The 16,152-nt window shown below is 43.8% G+C and overlaps 2 protein-coding genes across 3 annotated transcripts in view; one reads left to right on the top strand and one right to left on the bottom strand.

Annotated features, from left to right (window-relative positions):
* The window catches only part of LOC128371968 (stonustoxin subunit beta-like), a 185,420-nt gene that overhangs the window by 103,470 nt on the left and 65,798 nt on the right, over positions 1-16,152 (bottom strand). The window lies entirely within an intron of this gene.
* Positions 394-15,299, top strand: nob1 (NIN1 (RPN12) binding protein 1 homolog). 2 transcript variants are annotated; one of them, XM_053320071.1, is made up of 10 exons: positions 394-462; positions 1,869-2,001; positions 3,400-3,533; positions 4,297-4,368; positions 4,483-4,617; positions 7,727-7,876; positions 10,966-11,241; positions 12,846-12,943; positions 13,025-13,169; positions 14,881-15,299. In XM_053320071.1, the coding sequence occupies exons 1-10, from the start codon at positions 394-396 to the stop codon at positions 15,148-15,150; spliced, it is 1,482 nt and encodes a 493-aa protein (XP_053176046.1). In that variant the 3' UTR covers positions 15,151-15,299. The 2 variants fall into 2 exon arrangements, with proteins under 2 accessions (XP_053176046.1, XP_053176037.1); XM_053320062.1 differs by lacking the exon at positions 7,727-7,876 and having other exon boundaries at positions 10,963-11,241.

The raw sequence follows: 16,152 nt of genomic DNA, 5'->3' as shown, positions 1-16,152 counted from the left end.
TTCTTAGTTGTAACAATGAACAATGAGTGTTTGTGTTGAGCTCATGAAGAATGTGTCAAATCTTGTGGGATCAGTTTGGGTTCGTGATGTTTGTGCCAGAGATAGAAACACAAACACGTTGATATTTGTTCATTATTAATGTGGCTCAATTTAAAAGGGAAGTAAACTTTCCAACCATATAAGATTTATTACCAAGAAGTTTTGTTACAACACAGAAATAATCTAGCAAACACACATTAATTTACTTTTTATGCTATGTTTATAATTTTATGACATTGTGTAGACTCAGTTCTCAAATGTCCGACACGACTGATGCGTTCATGTTTTTTCCTTGTCACGTGATTGTTTGCTCTGCTGTGATTGGCTGAGCCTCGCCGTCAGCACAGATCCATGATGGCGGCCGCCCTGGTGGAGCATGTTGTCGCAGATGCTGGAGCGTTTCTAAAGAAAGCTCCTCTGCAGGTGAGACTTTAATACTTTATACCTGCTCAGCTTCTCTCCTCACTGGGACCGGAAGCTGGGTCTGGCTCAGAGAGGCGCGTGGAGGCTGACAGAGAGGCACGTGGAGGCTGTAGAGACTCTGAGGAGCAAACAGCATCATCACTATAATTATAATAATATTAATTATTAATATTAAAACACTAACAGAGAGTTTTATAGATGTTTGGTTCAGTCAGAGAGAAACCTGCTGGAGTTAAGACTGAAGGGAACTCTTAAAGGAGTTCAGTTTATTCTAAATGTGCTGTAATAATTCCTCCTGTTTATATAAAATATTTAATAATCTCCTTTATATTAATGTAGTTGAATCTTTAAACAGTTAACATGCAGACTGGTAGGAGCAGGATTAGTCTAAGTTGTTATTCAGATGTAGATTAGTAGAACTGAAGCTTGTGTTAAGCCTGTATCAGTTATAATATCACATTAACTAGTATTAACTTCTTTCCTTCCTTCCTTCCTTCTGTCCTTCCTCTCTCCTTCTCTCTTTCTTTCCCTCTTCTCTATTTCCTCCCGTCCTTCTTTCCTTCCTCCGTCCCCCTTTCTTCTTTTCTTCTTTCCTTCTTTCCTCCCTCCCTCCTACCTTCCTTCCTCCCTTCCTTCTTTCCTCTGTCCTTCCTCTGTCCTTCTTTCCTTCCTTCCTCCCTCCCACCTTTGTGTCGTCCTCCCGGGTCAAATTGACCCCGACTTCTTTCCTCCCTTCTTTCCTTCCTTTCATCTGTCCTTCCTCCATCTCCCTTTCTTCTTTCCTTCTTTCCTCCCTCCCTCCTACCTTCCTTCCTCTCTTCCTTCTTTCCTTCCTTCCTCCCTCCCTCCTACTTTCTTTCCTCCCCCCCTCCTACCTTACTTACTTCTTTCCTCCATCCTTCCTTCCTTTCCTCTCTTCCTTCCTTCTTTCCTTCCTCCCTCCTACCTTCCTTCCTTATATAACATGTTTTATTTTGTAAATGAGATAAATCGTAACATCAGCGTCTCATTTTCACCTCCTGCCTGTTTTAGATACAACTGATAAACTTCTAATGTGATTTCATTGGAAATGAAAAATTGGAAAAATCCCACGATGTCCACTAGGGGGGCAAAGTATCGCGATATTTTGCGTGACAATATTGTATCGATACACGGACGCCAAGTATCGAAGTAACAAATGAAAATTGAAATGAAGTGTTTTTATAATTTACAGGTGAAAAAAGGTTGTGAATTATAATATATCCCAGAATATCGCAATATATTTAACATCGAGATAATATCGTATCATAACTAACCCTAACCCTAACCCTCGTATCATGGAGCGTCTGGTGATTCCCCTCCTTAACACGAAGCTTCAGCTGATCAGGTTTATTGATTTGACTTTAATTGATTGATTTGTGTTTCAGGAAATCGGCAGAAACATTTACACGCTGAAAGATGTGGTGGACGAGATCAGAGACAAACCCACCAGGAAGAGTCTGGCCTTCCTGCCGTACCAGCTCACCTTCAAAGAGCCGCACCCTGAACACATCAGGCTGGGTAAACTACACTAGACTAGACCCTGAACGCATCACGCTGGGTAAACTACACTAGACCCTGAACGCATCAGGCTGGGTAAACTACACTAGACTAGACCCTGAACGCATCAGGCTGGGTAAACTACACTAGACTAGACCCTGAACGCATCACGCTGGGTAAACTACACTAGACTAGTCCCTGAACGCATCAGGCTGGGTAAACTACACTAGACCCTGAATGCATCAGGCTGGGTAAACTACACTAGACTAGTCCCTGAACGCATCAGGCTGGGTAAACTACACTAGACTAGACCCTGAACGCATCACGCTGGGTAAACTACACTAGACCCTGAACGCATCAGGCTGGGTAAACTACACTACACTAGACCCTGAACGCATCAGGCTGGGTAAACTACACTAGACTAGACCCTGAACGCATCAGGCTGGGTAAACTACTCTAGACTAGACCCTGAACGCATCAGGCTGGGTAAACTACACTAGACTAGACCCTGAACGCATCACGCTGGGTAAACTAAACTAGACTAGTCCCTGAACGCATCAGACTGGGTAAACTACACTAGACTAGACCCTGAACGCATCAGGCTGGGTAAACTACACTAGACTAGACCCTGAACGCATCAGGCTGGGTAAACTACACTAGACTAGTCCCTGAACGCATCACGCTGGGTAAACTACATTAGACTAGACCCTGAACGCATCAGGCTGGGTAAACTACACTAGACTAGTCCCTGAACGCATCAGGCTGGGTAAACTACACTAGACTAGTCCCTGAACACATCAGGCTGGGTAAACTACACTAGACTAGACCCTGAACGCATCAGGCTGGGTAAACTACACTAGACCCTGAACGCATCAGGCTGGGTAAACTACACTAGACTGGACCCTGAACGCATCACGCTGGGTAAACTACACTAGACCCTGAACGCATCAGGCAGGGTAAACTACACTAGACTAGACCCTGAACGCATCAGGCTGGGTAAACTACTCTAGACTAGACCCTGAACGCATCAGGCTGGGTAAACTACACTAGACTAGACCCTGAACACATCAGGCTGGGTAAACTACTCTAGACTAGACCCTGAACGCATCAGGCTGGGTAAACTACACTAGACTAGACCCTGAACGCATCAGGCTGGGTAAACTACACTAGACCCTGAACGCATCAGGCTGGGTAAACTACACTATACTAGACCCTGAACGCATCAGGCTGGGTAAACTACACTACACTAGACCCTGAACGCATCAGGCTGGGTAAACTACTCTAGACTAGACCCTGAACGCATCAGGCTGGGTAAACTACACTATACTAGTCCCTGAACGCATCACACTGGGTAAACTAGACTAGACTAGACCCTGAACTGAGCTTTATATTAATAAACTTATTTTTTTGTGTTTTCAGTCACAGAGTTCTCTAAGAAGACGGGAGATTACCCGAGTCTCTCCGCCACCGATATCAAAGTCATGGCTCTGACCTACCAGCTGCAGCTCGAGCAGGTCGGCCCCCAAAACCTGAGGAAAGAGCCGGAGGTCAAGGTACCTGCAGTCCTCGAATGCAACACGGACACTGCTGTCGTCCTCACGGGTCAAATTGACCCCGTCTGTTTTGACTGTTCCTTCTTTCCTTCCTCCCTTCCTTCCTTTCTTCCTTCCTTCTTTCCTTCTTCCTTCCTCCCTTCCTTCTTTCCTTCCTTCCCTCCTCCCTCCTTTCCTTCTTTCTTCCTCCCTTCCTTCTTTCCTTCCTCCCACCCTTCCTTCCTTCCTCTTCCTTCCTCCCTTCCTTCCTTCCTCCCTCCCTTCTTCCCTCCCTCCTTCCTTCCCTCCTCCCTCCTTTCCTCCCTTTCTTCTGTCCTTCCTTCCTGCTTTCCTTCCTCCCTTTCTTCCTTCCTTCTGTCCTTCCTCCCTCCATCCTTCTTTTCTTTCCTGCCTCCTTCCTTCCTTCCTTTCCTTCCTTCCTTCCTTGACTCGAGGACAACAGGAGGGTTATCTCCTACAGACTATGCCAGCAGGGTTAGCTAGGTTAGCAGGGTTAGCATGGTTAGCTAGGATAGCAGGGTTAGCAGTGTTAGATAGGTTAGCAGGATTAGTTAGGCTAGCAGGGTTAGCTAGGTTAGCAGTGTTAGCTAGGCTAGCAGGGTTAGCAGTGTTAGATAGGTTAGCAGGGTTAGTTAGGCTAGCAGGGTTAGCTAGGTTAGCAGTGTTAGCTAGGCTAGCAGGGTTAGCATGGTTAGCTAGGTTAGCATGGCTAGCAGGGTTAGCAGGGTTCGGGTTCCTGATATTTGAGTGTTTTGTGTTCCAGGTGAACATTCAGAGCACACGACGACATCCAGAGACTCCGGTTAACGTCGCAGGATTCCACTTTCCCTCCAAGGTAACAACGTTCAGTCTGCTCTGAGGATGATTTCACCTCGCTGACAGTAAACCCAGCGTCTGTAGGTGTTGTTATAAACGTCTGAAACATCTCTGTCTCTTCTCTGATCTTCAGAAAGCAGCCGACGGCCTGAGGGACCGACAGTCACAAACACAGACGCAGAACTCGGTGGAGAACGAAGAGTTTAACAGCTTCCAGTTCTGGAGAGCTCCGCTGCTCTGCATGGACGACGAGCTGCTGGATCTACTGGTCAGTTCAGACTCAGACACTCTGCATGGGTTCAGGACGTTGCCATAGTTACCCGAAATACTTCAATCTAGAGATGCACCGATTGCGCCGATACCGATTTCCGTTTTTTAGTAAGTCTGACCTGCCAAAACCGTTTTTTCCGATACTGATTTTCTATCTAAGAAATAATTATAATCATATAATAGACACTATATTTGTTTGTCTTGAGTTCCCTTCTCCCAGACAACATGTTGCTTATATAACTGCTATTAAAACCACAACTAGTGGTAGGCTATATGCTATCATAACCCCCCTTATCAAGAATAAAACATCAGAAATAAGAAATAGAGTGAGAGTTTCAACACTGACCAAAACATTCAGTCCAGTTTACAGGTCAATAACTTACATTCAAACAACAACATTCAAAAACGTCCCAGCAGTTGTCTGGTACAATGTAATTTATTGACTACCTCTCCAGTACCTCTGGGTACCCCTAGTACCCCGGGGAGCGTACCTATGTTCCCCGGGTCCTATGTTCCCCGAACGCGGCTAACTCGGCGGCTAACTCAGTTAACTGGCTAACTGTAGACGGGATCATCCCTATGTTCCCCGGTCACATACAAAGCGGGGAACATAAGACCCGGGGAACATAGGGATGATCCCGTACCCCGTTGTGAAACTGACCGGGGATTTGGGTCGTCCTGGCACAAAGTGAAATAAGTCCAAATCAGCTACATGTTTTCTTCCTGAGTCTTGCTAGTTTTTAGCTGTTTTGCTCTGGGCGCGTTGAGCTGCTACGCACCGCGCATGTGGGTCAGTTTGATCGGCCGAAAACCGGAAATTACGACAGTGACCGACCGGTCACCGATTGGATATAAAACTGTTTTTTTTAATCGGCGGCCGATTGATCGGTGCATCTCTACTTCAATCATATTTGACCTTAATTTAAAAACATATATATTGTTATAATGGTATTGACTTTATTTTAATCTAAAGTTCATAGTGCTTTATGTGACTTAAAGAAACAGAAGATTAGAAGCTTTAAAATATTATGTATTTGTTCATTAAGAATCATTATCTCTGTTATCTACTGTTTTCTCCCCTCGAGTCATTATGAAGAGATTTATTTGAGTAATTAAGTCTTAAGTATTAAACATCATAAAATAGTTAAATAGTTAGATATGTTGATGTCTAACCAATAAAACCCCAAATATTCAGTTTATAAAGATATAAAATAAATAAAACTAACTTTGTGTTAACTGATCGTATTGTTGCACGACTTCAGACTCAGAGTGTTAAACCAGCAGTCAGCTGTTCATATGAACTCATCATTCCTCCTCTTCATACTGAATATTTAAACATCTTCTAAGGTGCTTTCAGTGGAAGTGACTTCAGGATACTGCAGTAATACTTTTGTTTTGCATCTCGGCCGCTGAACTGCTAAACATGATGACTCAGATTCACCTCAGACGGCTTGTAGCTGCAGTGGACCAAAATGCTTATTTTCAGTTCAGGGGGCAAAAAGGATCAATGACAGGTATCAACTGATGGGAGAAACGTCTCCTGCAGTCGACCCCTAACCCAAGTCCTACCAGCAGGTTGAGACATGACCTCCATTACAGCCAGCTGGTTCATTATAATAGAGTTTTTACTTTTACTTTATCTCATAATACACCCGTCATTCAGTCTGAGTTAGTCATATCAGTGATATCTGACACCAGCGATGGAGAGAAGCCTTGAAATCCACCGGGAATTTTTTCATTAGCCCCGGTGCCGGTGTTACGTCCCAACTGGTTTCTAATTGAACTGGTTTCCTTACTGAACTCCTCCAGCTGTGTTGAGCTGAGTCAGCAGATTCATCACAAATATACAAATATACAGTCAGCGTATTACTGGAGAGTTTTAAGTCTCAGTTATATACTGTAGAGCTCACTATCAGAAACATGTCAGCTGCAGTAGATGTTGAACTGTGACTTGAAAATTGCCAGAAATATGTTTTATATTGGACTTGACCTGATTTTGTAAACTGTTAATTCATTGGATGAGCCCTTTTCTCCCAGCATGCTTTGCTCTAGTCCACATTTTAAGAACAAACAAAGAAAATAAATATATTGCAGTTATAATTTTTGGAAGTTGTAGAAGACTGAAATAGGAGTTGATTTAAGTTGCAGAATTGGAAGTGATGAGAAAGAAGTGGAGCAGAAGAGAGAGCATGACTGAGAAATACACAACAAGAAAGCGTTATGAATATAAATACATCATGGATTACCCAGCTTAGACATATGAGTCATGTAGTTTTCTCAGTATCTTGCAGCATCAGTGTTACCAGCGTACATTACATGACTGCATATTAGCCGGCTCATGGCAGTAGAAGGAGGGCAGCACACTCACTTGCGACGGCTGGTCTGCGTTTTATTCATGACGCCGCCGGCCTACCAGGAAGTGTCCCATCCCTCCTGATGCCCCGCCCCCCCCCCCCGCCTTTGTCTGACACATTTACAGTGTTTCTAGCATCAGAGTCCCTCTTAGTGTTTCCCTCCCTTCTTTCTTTCTTTCTTTCTTTCTTTCTTTCTTTCTTTCTCTTTTTCTCTCTTTCTTTCTTTCTTTCTTTCTTTCTTTCTTCCTTTCTCTCTTTCTTTCTTTCTTTCTTTCTTTCTTTCTTTCTTTCTTTCTTTCTTTCTTTCTTTCTTTCTTTCTTTCTTTCTTTCTTTCTTTCTTCCTTCCTTCCTTCCTTCCTTCCTTTCTGTCTTTCTTCATCTTCCTCCTCTTTTCTTTCCTTGTTTCTTTCTTTCTTTCCTTCCATCCTCTTCTTTTCCTTCATTCCTTCCTCTTCTTCATTCAGACGCTGAAGCTTCATATTAGCTTCACATCAACTTTATAATCCATGTTTCCACAGAAGGAGGACTGTGGGTTTAGTCCTCCATCACTTCCTGTTAGCATGATGAAGGATCTAATGCTCAGTATGAACAGGAGGAATCATTACACACACACACACACACACACACACACACACACACACACACACACACACTCTGACTGTCACGTTGAGCTCCTGATTGATGGTTTAAGACCCGCATGAGTAACTGTGAACTGGTCCTGTAACTGTGTTTAATGGCTGCTGCTTGTTCAGGATCCGGTCGAGGTTTTGAATTCAAAGAACAAACAGAAAGAGACGAGCGCTCAGACGTCTTCTGTGGCGGCCGACAGCCAAGAGTTTAACAGCTTCCTGTTCTGGAGAGCGCCGCTGCCGTCCATCGACCTCGAGCTGCTGGAGTTACTGGTCAGTTTAAAGACCCGGGCCACTGAAACCAGCTGGAGACACGTTACAGCTTAATATAGAACAACACTAAACTACCAGAATATTGACCACAGAATATTAGAATAAGCCCTTTTCCACCAACTGCTGGATACCATGAGATTAACCTTCCTTCCTTCCTTCCTTCCTTCCTTCATTCCTTCCTTCCTTCCTTCCTTCCTTTCATCTGTGCTTCCTGTCTTCATCTCCCTTCCTTCATCTTCCTTCCTTCAACCCCTACCATCCTTCCTTCCTTCCTTCCTTCCTTCCATCTGTGCTTCCTCTCTCCTTCTCTTTCTTCTCTTCCTCCATCTCCCTTTCTTCCTTCCTTCTGTCCTTCCTCCCCCTTACCTTCCTCTCTTTCTTCTTCTCTCTTCCCTTCCTCCATCTCCCTTTCTTCCTTCTTTCCTTCTTTCCTTCCTTCCTTCCATCTGTGCTTCCTCTCTCCTTCTCTCTTTCTTTCCTTCTTCTCTCTTCCCTTCCTCTATCTCCCTTTCTTCCTTCCTTCTGTCCTTCCTCCCCCCTACCTTCCTCTCTTTCTTCTTCTCTCCTTCTTTCCTCCGTCCTTCCTTCAATCTGTGCTTCCTGTCTCCTTCTCTCTTTCTTTCCTTCCTTCCTTCCTTCTTCTTTTCTATGTCCTTCTTTTCTTCCTTCCTCCCTCCTACCTTCCTTCCTTCCTTACTTCTTTCCTCCATCCTTCCTTCCTACCTTCCTTCTTTCCTTTCCTCCCTTCCTTCTTTCTCTCTCCTTCCTTCCTTCCTCCGTCCCCCTTTCTTCCTTCATGTCGTTCCTTCCTTTCTCTCTCTTTCCTTCCTTCCTTCCTTCCTCTCTCCTTCCTTCCTTCCTTCCTCTCTCCTTCCTTCATTCCTTCCTCTCTCCCTTCCTTCCTTCCTCCCTGTCTTCTTTCCTTTACTCCCTTCCTCCCTTCCTTCCTTGACTCGAACACAACAGGAGGGTTAAAAGAGCGTCAGTCAAAGATTAAAAGATGAAATATGACGTTTCTCTTAGTTTGATGTATTGGTGTGAGGAAGGTTACATCCTCCTCATCATCACACAGATCTGATCCACGAATATCATCACTGATTCTCTATCAGGCTGATCTCATCCGTCGCGTCTACATTGTGATTCTCCGCTCCGATAAACATACACCACGTTATTTATAATGGAAGCTCCATCGAGCCGGACAGGAAGTCAGCGCAGGGTTGGACGCCACGTTGAGGATGAAGAAAATCACATCAGAACCGAAACGCCTCAGTTTACTTTGTACTTTGTCTAATTTTGTTTTTCATTTTAACTTTTTCCATTTCAGCCAAACGCCAAGAACTTTTTTGTTTTTTGTAGTTTAACTCAATTTTTATACACAAACATGAATAAATCAAAACTCCACAATTCAGTTCCTGACTTACATTCAACAAACACGATCAGACACCATCAGACACTATTAGACACCATCAGACACCATCAGTCACCATCAGTCACCATCAAACACCATCAGTCACCTTTAAACACCATCAGACACCATCAATCACCATCAAACACCATCAGACACCATCAGTCACCATCAATCACCATCAGACACCATCAGTCACCATCAGTTACCATCAAACACAATCAAACACCATCAGACACCATAAAACACCATCAAACACCATCAGATACCATCAGACACCATAAAACACCACCAGACACCATCAGTCACCATCAATCACCATCAGACACCATCAGTCACCATCAGTTACCATCAAACACAATCAAACACCATCAGACACCATAAAACACCATCAAACACCATCAGATACCATCAGACACCATAAAACACCACCAGATACCGTCAGTCACCATCAAACACCATCAGACACCATCAGACACCAACAGACACCATCAGACACCAACAGACACCATCAGACACCCTCAAACACCATCAGTCACCATCAAACACCACTAGACAGCATCAAACACCATCAGACACCATCAGTCACCATCAGACACCATCAGTCACCATCAGACACCATCAGTCACCATCAGACACCAACAGACACCATCAGACACCCTCAAACACCATCAGTCACCATCAAACACCACTAGACAGCATCAAACACCATCAGACACCATCAGATACCATCAAACACCATCAGTCACCATCAGATACCATCAAACACAAGTATTTTTTATCCAATGTGTCGTGTTGTAGCGCTGTAGATCAGGAGGTAGAGCGGTCCTCCACCAATTGGAAGATTGGTGGCTCCTCCAGTCCACATCTCAGTGTGTCCTTGGGCAAGATACTTAGCTACTAGATACTTAGCCCCAAATGGCTCCCGTTGCTGCGCCAACGGTGTGTGAATGTGTATGTGTGGTTAGTTTCCTCCTGATGAGCAGCTTGGTGTGGAAGCTCCTGCCATCAGTCTGTGAATGTGTGTAAAAGACCATCAACATTACTGGGTAGATATGTAAAAATACATACTAACGAGCTGAAGTGATTATCTATGTTCAACTAGCAGTTCTTTTTTTTAAAGATTTTGTCGGCATAGACAGCTTTATTCATCAGTAAACTGACAGGAAACATGGGAGAGAGGGGGGGGGTGTGACATGCAGCAAAGGACCTCCGATCGGGATTGGAACCGGGGTCGGCTGCGTATATGGCATCATGAGCTCTAACCACTCGACCACCTGCACACCCTCACTAGCAGCTCTGATGCAGGTTGAGATGCTTTGCTGTACTGACGTGTTCGGCTCACTATGAAACCCAGGCAGCATAAATTACACCATAGTGGTCCACCACAGTCTGTATAATGAATATGAAGGGTTAGGGTTAGAGTTAGAGTTAACCCTAACCACTGAACATTGTTCTTATATCTATAAAGGACCAAGAATAGAAACCTGAGGAACCTATACAAGTTATTATTGACTCTAATGTGACAAACTAAGCAGATGTTTAGCTAGCAGAGAGTATCACACGGTTTGATTTTAACTAAACATTGATGCTGTGATGTCACTCTGGTCTCTGATTGGCTGAAAGCAGCATGTGCCGACTACGTGATTGTTGATTGGTTGTTGTTGTGATGACCTCACAGAAGGACGTCTCCGTTTCGGGATCGTCAGCGCAGACCGAGGAGGCGGGACACGGGGACTCAGAGGACCAATCAGACGGCGAGGACAAAGAGAACGAGCTTGAAGAAGAGGAAGAGGAGGAGGAGGAAGGGGAGGAGGAAGATGATGATGATGATGATGATGATGATGGAGGCGGTTGGATCACTCCCAGTAACATCAAACAGGTGAAGATGGACACGGCTGATTGGACGGCTCCAGCTGATGTCAGAGTCGGATGTTTGACCACTGACTTCGCCATGCAGGTAACGCTTCTTCTTCTTCTTCTTCTTCTTCTTCTTCTTCTTCTTCTTCTTCTTCAGGTAACGCTTCTTCTTCTTCTTCTACTACTACTACTACTACTACTACTACTACTACTACTACTACTACTACTACTACTACTACTACTACTACTACTACTACTACTACTACTTCTTCTTCTTCTTCTACTTCTACCTTCTTCTTCCCGGTAAACTGAGTGATGGTCAAGTTGAAGTTTTGAGGATGTGTTGAAGTAAAGTTTCATAAATATTGTTTTAATGTGTTTCTTATGTTAAATGATGTAAAGTTTGAACCTCAGATCAAAGACTAGGGATGTCCCGATATGACTTTTTCACTTCCGATACGATACCGATATCAATACGATACGATATAGGCACGAATCATACATATATTTATTCCTTATTTTGTTGTGTGGAATGTTAGAAAAGGCTTGATAAAGTGATGTTACTGTTACTGTTACTGATGTTGTAGTGATATAACAGAAAACAATAGTCAGCAACAGTAGGTATAGGAAAAACTGACCCATTTATTATTAACCAATTGGTTACATAAATTTTAACCTTCAACATAAATAAAAGAGTATTACCTCAACAAATCCAATAAAAACAAAATGTTATATTTAAAGTGCAAAGTAACCACTGGTTACCAACATCATTATACAATTGAATAGAATAAATTAAATTTTAAAGTGCAAACAATTCAAGTTCACTCCAGTTATTTTTTTTACTGTCAGCATATGTTGGAAACAACTGTGGGCAGGGACAAAAACAACAACAACAACACAATATTGTCCACTGTCCAACTGCTCTAAGTTAAGAGTTCACACAGCTCCAGTTTCACTGACTGACTGTGCCCAAAACAATGTAGTAATTACTCTTAGTCTTCACTGAAGAATAGAGTGTATAGTTTTATCTACAATGTAGTGGCGGCTAGGAATAATGTAGCGAGGTTCGAGGTGCTCCATTAAGCGTTTAAACCCGACATTACTCACCACCGACAGGGGCTGGTCATCAAGCACAATAAACTGGGCTATCTTTTCTGTTATGGCCATTGCCTTTTTGCTGTCCCGTGGTAGTTTGTCACGTCTTGCAAAGCTTTCGGCCAGCGTGGGTTGCTGAAGCGAGCCAGAGGCTTGTTGCTTCGCCTTGCTGCTCACGCGAAAATCCTCATGTTCTTTTTTGTGGTGTTTTTTCAAATGTGCGATGAGGTTGGTTGTATTGAACCTTCCCGGTTCTGTCCCTCCACGGGACACTTGCGCCTGACAAATGTTGCATTTAGCTGCAACGTCTTTGTCCGAGTTTACAGTAAAATACTTCCACACAGCCGACATCACTACACCTTGCTGCAGGCACACACGTTGTCGTTGTTGTGATCACGTGGGCTGTGCATGCTGGAGTGTGATCAAACCAGAGTCACCTATTATTATAGAAGTGCTGGAGCGGTAAATGGACAGCTTATATCGGAGTTTTTAGATTCAGTCCGATAAAATCCGATATTCACTTTTTTGGCTGATATCGGACTGATTTCCGATATCAATATCGGATCGGGACATCCCTATCAAAGACTAAAGTGTTTCTTGTGTTTTCAGAACGTTCTCATTCAGATTGGACTTCATGTTCTGTCCATTAACGGGATGCTGATCAAACAGGCCAGAAACTACATCCTGAGATGTCACGCCTGCTTCAAGTCAGTTTACAGTCTGTAAGAAATAAACCGGACCGCACTGTAAAAACCAAACCTGTAGTCTGAACGTGTTTTTACTTCCAGGACGACGAGCAACATGAGCAAACAGTTCTGTCCTCACTGTGGAAACCAGACGCTGAAGAAGATCGCTGTGACGCTCAGCGAGGACGGAAGCATGCAGATGCACTTCTCCAAAAACCCCAAAGTGCTGAATCACAGAGGAATGAGGGTGAGACACACACAGACACACACACACACATACCTGTTTTTACTACCTGGTGGGGACCCTGACTGGGTTCATGCCTTTCTAAAGGGTCTAGAGATGTAATTTTAACTCCTAAATTCATCATAATTCTGTTTGAACTAAACAATGACTTGAAATATCAAAAACTCACATAAATGTGAAACCTGAACGTTGCCCCCCCTCGTTGGGACCCGTAATGCTAACGTCTATTAGCATACAGCTGACATCACTGTTAGCCACAGTACAATTCATATTCAGTATTTGAACAAATGTTGGATTGAAACCCTAAACCCTAATATGCTAATACGAAGCTAACATGCTAATATACACACTTAAACACTTTGGCAGGAAAAGGTCCCCACACTGCAGTACCGTGTGTGACCTCTGGGGTTCACACACAGTCAGGAAAGCCAACCCTGTGGGGACCAGGAGTCAGTCCCCACAGGGTTAATAATATGTCAGGTTTCAGTCCCCATTGTCACTCATTGTCTCCATATGAGGACGTTACTTTATTCTAAAACTACTTTCTGGTCAAAGACAATATTTATTTTTTGTACTGATCAGGTCCTACAAATCCCAAATATCTAGGAGAGATTAATAATAGGGGTGTGACGATACACTCAGTTCACAAGACGACTCGAGATTTTAATTCTATTTTTAAGAAAACTTCAATGAGGAAATAAATGAATGTTCTTTTTATTTGAAATTCACAAAATGGAAATTGAATTGAAATTTTTTAACTAATAATCTTGTAATGAATCACTTTAGTTCTACTTTCTAAATATATAATTATCATGCAGTATGCAGCACTGTAAAAGCCCTCCCCCCCCTCGCTCAGTGTAGAGACCTGAGGTTAACCTGCTCCTCTCCTCATCTCATACTTCTGAGATCTTCTCAGCAGGTAAAAGATGCAACAAGGTTAATGATCCACACGTGACTTTATAAAAAGAAGACATGACGAGAGAATTAGCGATAGAAAACCGATCGTCTTTTTTTTCTTTTTTTGGTACTTCGACGAGAAATATTGTCACGTTTTCGTCTCGCGAGATCTCGTCACACCCCTAATTAATAATGCACACCAACCAAAAGCTCAGGTCTAACAGAGTTTTATGTTTGTGGGCATGTTGTGTGATCATTGGGACGGTCATGGATACTCAGGTCTAGTCTGGTGTTGCAGCCAATTTGTGTGTGTGAATGAATGTGGGTGTGTCAGTGGTGAGGCACTATGGTTGCTATGGGTTACCTGCACACCTGTGGGCTTGGGTGGTTAATCAGGCAGACAAAGGTGAGATGAGGGAGACACAGCTCAGTAGTGTCAGGGAATCAGGATCAGGGAAGCCACACAGTTTTTCAACCGTGTCTGTGTGTGTGAGAGGGCTGAATGAGTTTTGTATCACCGTCTTAGCATTTTTATATGAGCTCATTTTTAAGTTTAATTAGCACCCGGCTTTTTGTAGGTGTTTTTTAAAGATGCAAAATTAATAAAGTGTTGAACTTATTGTCAATGGAGGATCTCATTTTTCACACACCACCAGGAGTTGAAAACGACTTCAGATTCCCTCAAGTGGCCTTTTTTTGTTGGTAGCTAAATTGCCACTACATCTGGGATTGATGGGGATTGTGCTCTGAATGCAGGACTGATGTAGTACTGTACATACAGCTGCACTAACCTTATATGTGTGTGTGTGTGTTTCAGCACACGTTGGCTCTTCCTCAGGGGGGGAAACACAGTAACAACCCTCAGCTGGTGGAGGATCAGCGTTTCCCTCAGCAGAGACTCTCCCGTAAAGCTCGTCAGAAGACCGACGTCTTTAACCCCGACTACGTAGCCGGAGGATCGCCGTTCTGCGAGAACGACATCTACAGCCGCTCCGCTAACCTCCACATCAGAGACGGCCACAGCGGAGGCGGGAAGAGACGAGCCAACCCCAACGCCAACCGCAACAAGTTCGTCAAGAAGAAGTGAAGAGCTGACTCTTGGACTTTGGACTCGATGAGGACGAGATTAAAGAACCAAACTGACGGTTTTAATAAATCTGACTCACTTTAAACTCCTGCTCAACATTTTAAACATCCATCAGTTTGTAAAGCAGCCAATTAAAACCCTTCGTCAGCCAGATTAACCTTCCTGTCGTCCTCCCGCGTCAAATTGACTGTTCTTTCCTTCCTTCCTTCCATCTGTCCTTCCTCTCTCCTTCTCTTTTTCTTTCCTCCCTCCCCCCTACCTTCTTTCCTTCCTTACTTCTTTCCTCCCTCCCTCCTTCTTTCCTTCCTTACTTCTTTCCACCCTTCCTTCTTTCCTCCCTCCCTCCTTCCTACCTTCCTTACTTCTTTCCTCCCTCCTTCCTACCTTCCTTCCTTACTTCTTTCTTTCCACCCTTCCTTCTTTCCTCCCTCCCTCCTACCTTCCTTCCTTCCTTACTTTTTTCCTCCCTACCTTCTTTCCTTCCTTACTTCTTTCCTCCCTCCCTCCTACCTTCTTTCCTTACTTACTTCTTTCCTCCCTCCCTCCTACCTTCCTTCCTTCCTTACTTTTTTCCTACCTTCCTTCCTTCCTCCCTGCCTTCTTTCCTTTACTGCCTTCCTTCCCTCTTTCCTTTAATCCCTTCCTTCCCTCCTTCCTTCCTTCCTCCTTCCCTTCCGTCTTCCTCCCTTCCTTCCTTGACTCGAACACAACAGGAGGGTTAGGGTTTCCTTTAATCTGAACCTTTAGATCTAAAGTTCTGAGTTCTGCTTGTTTTCCCGCCAGGATCGATCAGATGCGTCACTTCCATATAAAAAGTTAAATCCTCACATAAGTGAAGTCATGATTCCTGCTGTGTTGTGTTTGCTGTAGTTTAGATGTGACGACCGTCTGCTGAAACGTAGAACGGAGGAAACGAACTGAACTCAGAACAGAAGTTAGAAAAAAAACCTCAAACATCTGAAACCTGAGATACGAAACGCCTTTAACCTTCCTGTCGTCCTC

The sequence above is a fragment of the Scomber japonicus genome, chromosome 1 (assembly GCF_027409825.1).
Source record: "Scomber japonicus isolate fScoJap1 chromosome 1, fScoJap1.pri, whole genome shotgun sequence".
In the NCBI taxonomy this organism is placed as follows: Eukaryota; Metazoa; Chordata; class Actinopteri; order Scombriformes; family Scombridae; genus Scomber; species Scomber japonicus.
The sequence above is the reverse complement of the archived record's forward strand: the minus strand, read 5'-3'. Positions and strand labels throughout refer to the sequence as shown.

Bases quoted from the DNA above. Each gene is read 5' to 3' on its own strand.
- nob1 (XM_053320071.1), top strand. From the start codon at position 394: ATGGCGGCCGCCCTGGTGGAGCATGTTGTCGCAGATGCTGGAGCGTTT. The intron at 463-1,868 runs GTGAGACTTTAA...TTTGTGTTTCAG, and splicing joins TAAAGAAAGCTCCTCTGCAG to GAAATCGGCAGAAACATTTA. The intron at 2,002-3,399 runs GTAAACTACACT...TTGTGTTTTCAG, and splicing joins CCCTGAACACATCAGGCTGG to TCACAGAGTTCTCTAAGAAG.